Genomic DNA, 1,310 nt, shown 5'->3' on the forward strand with positions numbered 1-1,310 from the left:
GTGTATCAAGAAGATTTTGAAGGAAAGCAATGACTGATCATTAAGGTCTAATGAGTCAGAGATGTAAGGGAAGGCAAAGACAGAAATTTCCATTTGATTTAGAAATAGTGTGTTGATGTTGACCTTGTAGAGAGCAATTTGAGTGGCACGGTAGGGCAGAAGCAAAGTTGCAGGGCACAGATGGTGAATGAGAAGTGGAGAACAACTCTTTCAAGAAGTTTGATGAAAGAGAATAGATGGGAGCTCGAGGTGGGTATATGGTCGGGATAACTTGGGAGGGGCTTGTTCACATTTAAATGCTGAAGAGCTGAAGTCAGTACTCTCCAGAGAGAGAGAGAGAGAGTGAAGATGCAGGAGAGAGAAAGGACAGTTGATGGAGTGGAAGGAGGTGAGAGGATTTGGAGGGATTAACCTTAGGAGGAGGGATCTCTTTTCTCTTATGGCAAAGAGAAAGGATGAGTGTATATATAATCAACTTGTGTTGTTACTTTTGTTATTGTGTTGATTTAGGCTCTTAATGAAGTAGATGATGGAGGAGAAGAAGGAGCTGTTAATAGCCAGTCAGAAGAAAGTGAGAATGAGTTGGATAACTCTTTAAACTCTCAGTCTAACATGAATACAGACAGGTATGTGTACAGTATATGGCATAAATATCTACAACTCTTGCTGTTTTCTAAGGCCATTTCAAATGTTTATTATGTCATCTTTTTTATTAATTGGGAGTATATTTTTATTAAAATTTTTTTTATTTTGAAATAATTTCAAAAATGTTATAAGAATAATATGGAAAAACTCCCATACCCTTTACCCATATTCACCAATTGTTAACATTTCCCACATTTGTTTTATTGTCTTCTGTCTTTTTCTGTGTATTTATACACATACGTGCGCACACACACACGCACACACGTTTTAAGAACGATTTTGGAGTAAGCTGCTTTATTCCTAAATACTTCAGTGTGTATTTCCTAAGAACAAGAGCATTCATTTGCACAATCGCAGTACAGTGGTCACAATCAGGAAATTACATTGATTGAATGCTATTATCTTGTTCATAGATCTTATTTAGATTTCTCTGATTGTTCCAATAATATTATTTAAAGCTTTTATTTTTTTAATGGTTAAAGAACCAATCATGATCACTTATTGTATTTAGTTTTCATGTCTCATTTAAGAAAAATCTGGAATCTTTTAAAATCTAGTTTTGGGGCCGAGCCCGTGGCGCACTAGGGAGAGTGCGGCGCTGGGAGCACAACAGCGCTCCCGCTGCGGGTTCGGATCCTATATAGGGATGAGCGGTGCGCTCACAG

General features: G+C 37.6%; 1 protein-coding gene across 1 annotated transcript in view; it reads left to right on the forward strand.

The window, feature by feature from the left end:
* The window catches only part of SPICE1 (spindle and centriole associated protein 1), a gene marked incomplete at its 3' end in the record, with an annotated part of 30,661 nt that extends 30,035 nt beyond the window's left edge, over window positions 1-626 (forward strand). The window contains exon 7 of the mRNA XM_008584097.1: window positions 511-626. Coding sequence (XP_008582319.1) covers window positions 511-626 — 116 coding nt within the window. The remainder of the gene's footprint in view (window positions 1-510) is intronic.
* Between the last annotated feature and the right edge of the window lie 684 nt (window positions 627-1,310).

Source organism: Galeopterus variegatus, unplaced genomic scaffold (assembly GCF_000696425.1).
Source record: "Galeopterus variegatus unplaced genomic scaffold, G_variegatus-3.0.2 Scaffold3145, whole genome shotgun sequence".
NCBI lineage: Eukaryota > Metazoa > Chordata > Mammalia > Dermoptera > Cynocephalidae > Galeopterus > Galeopterus variegatus.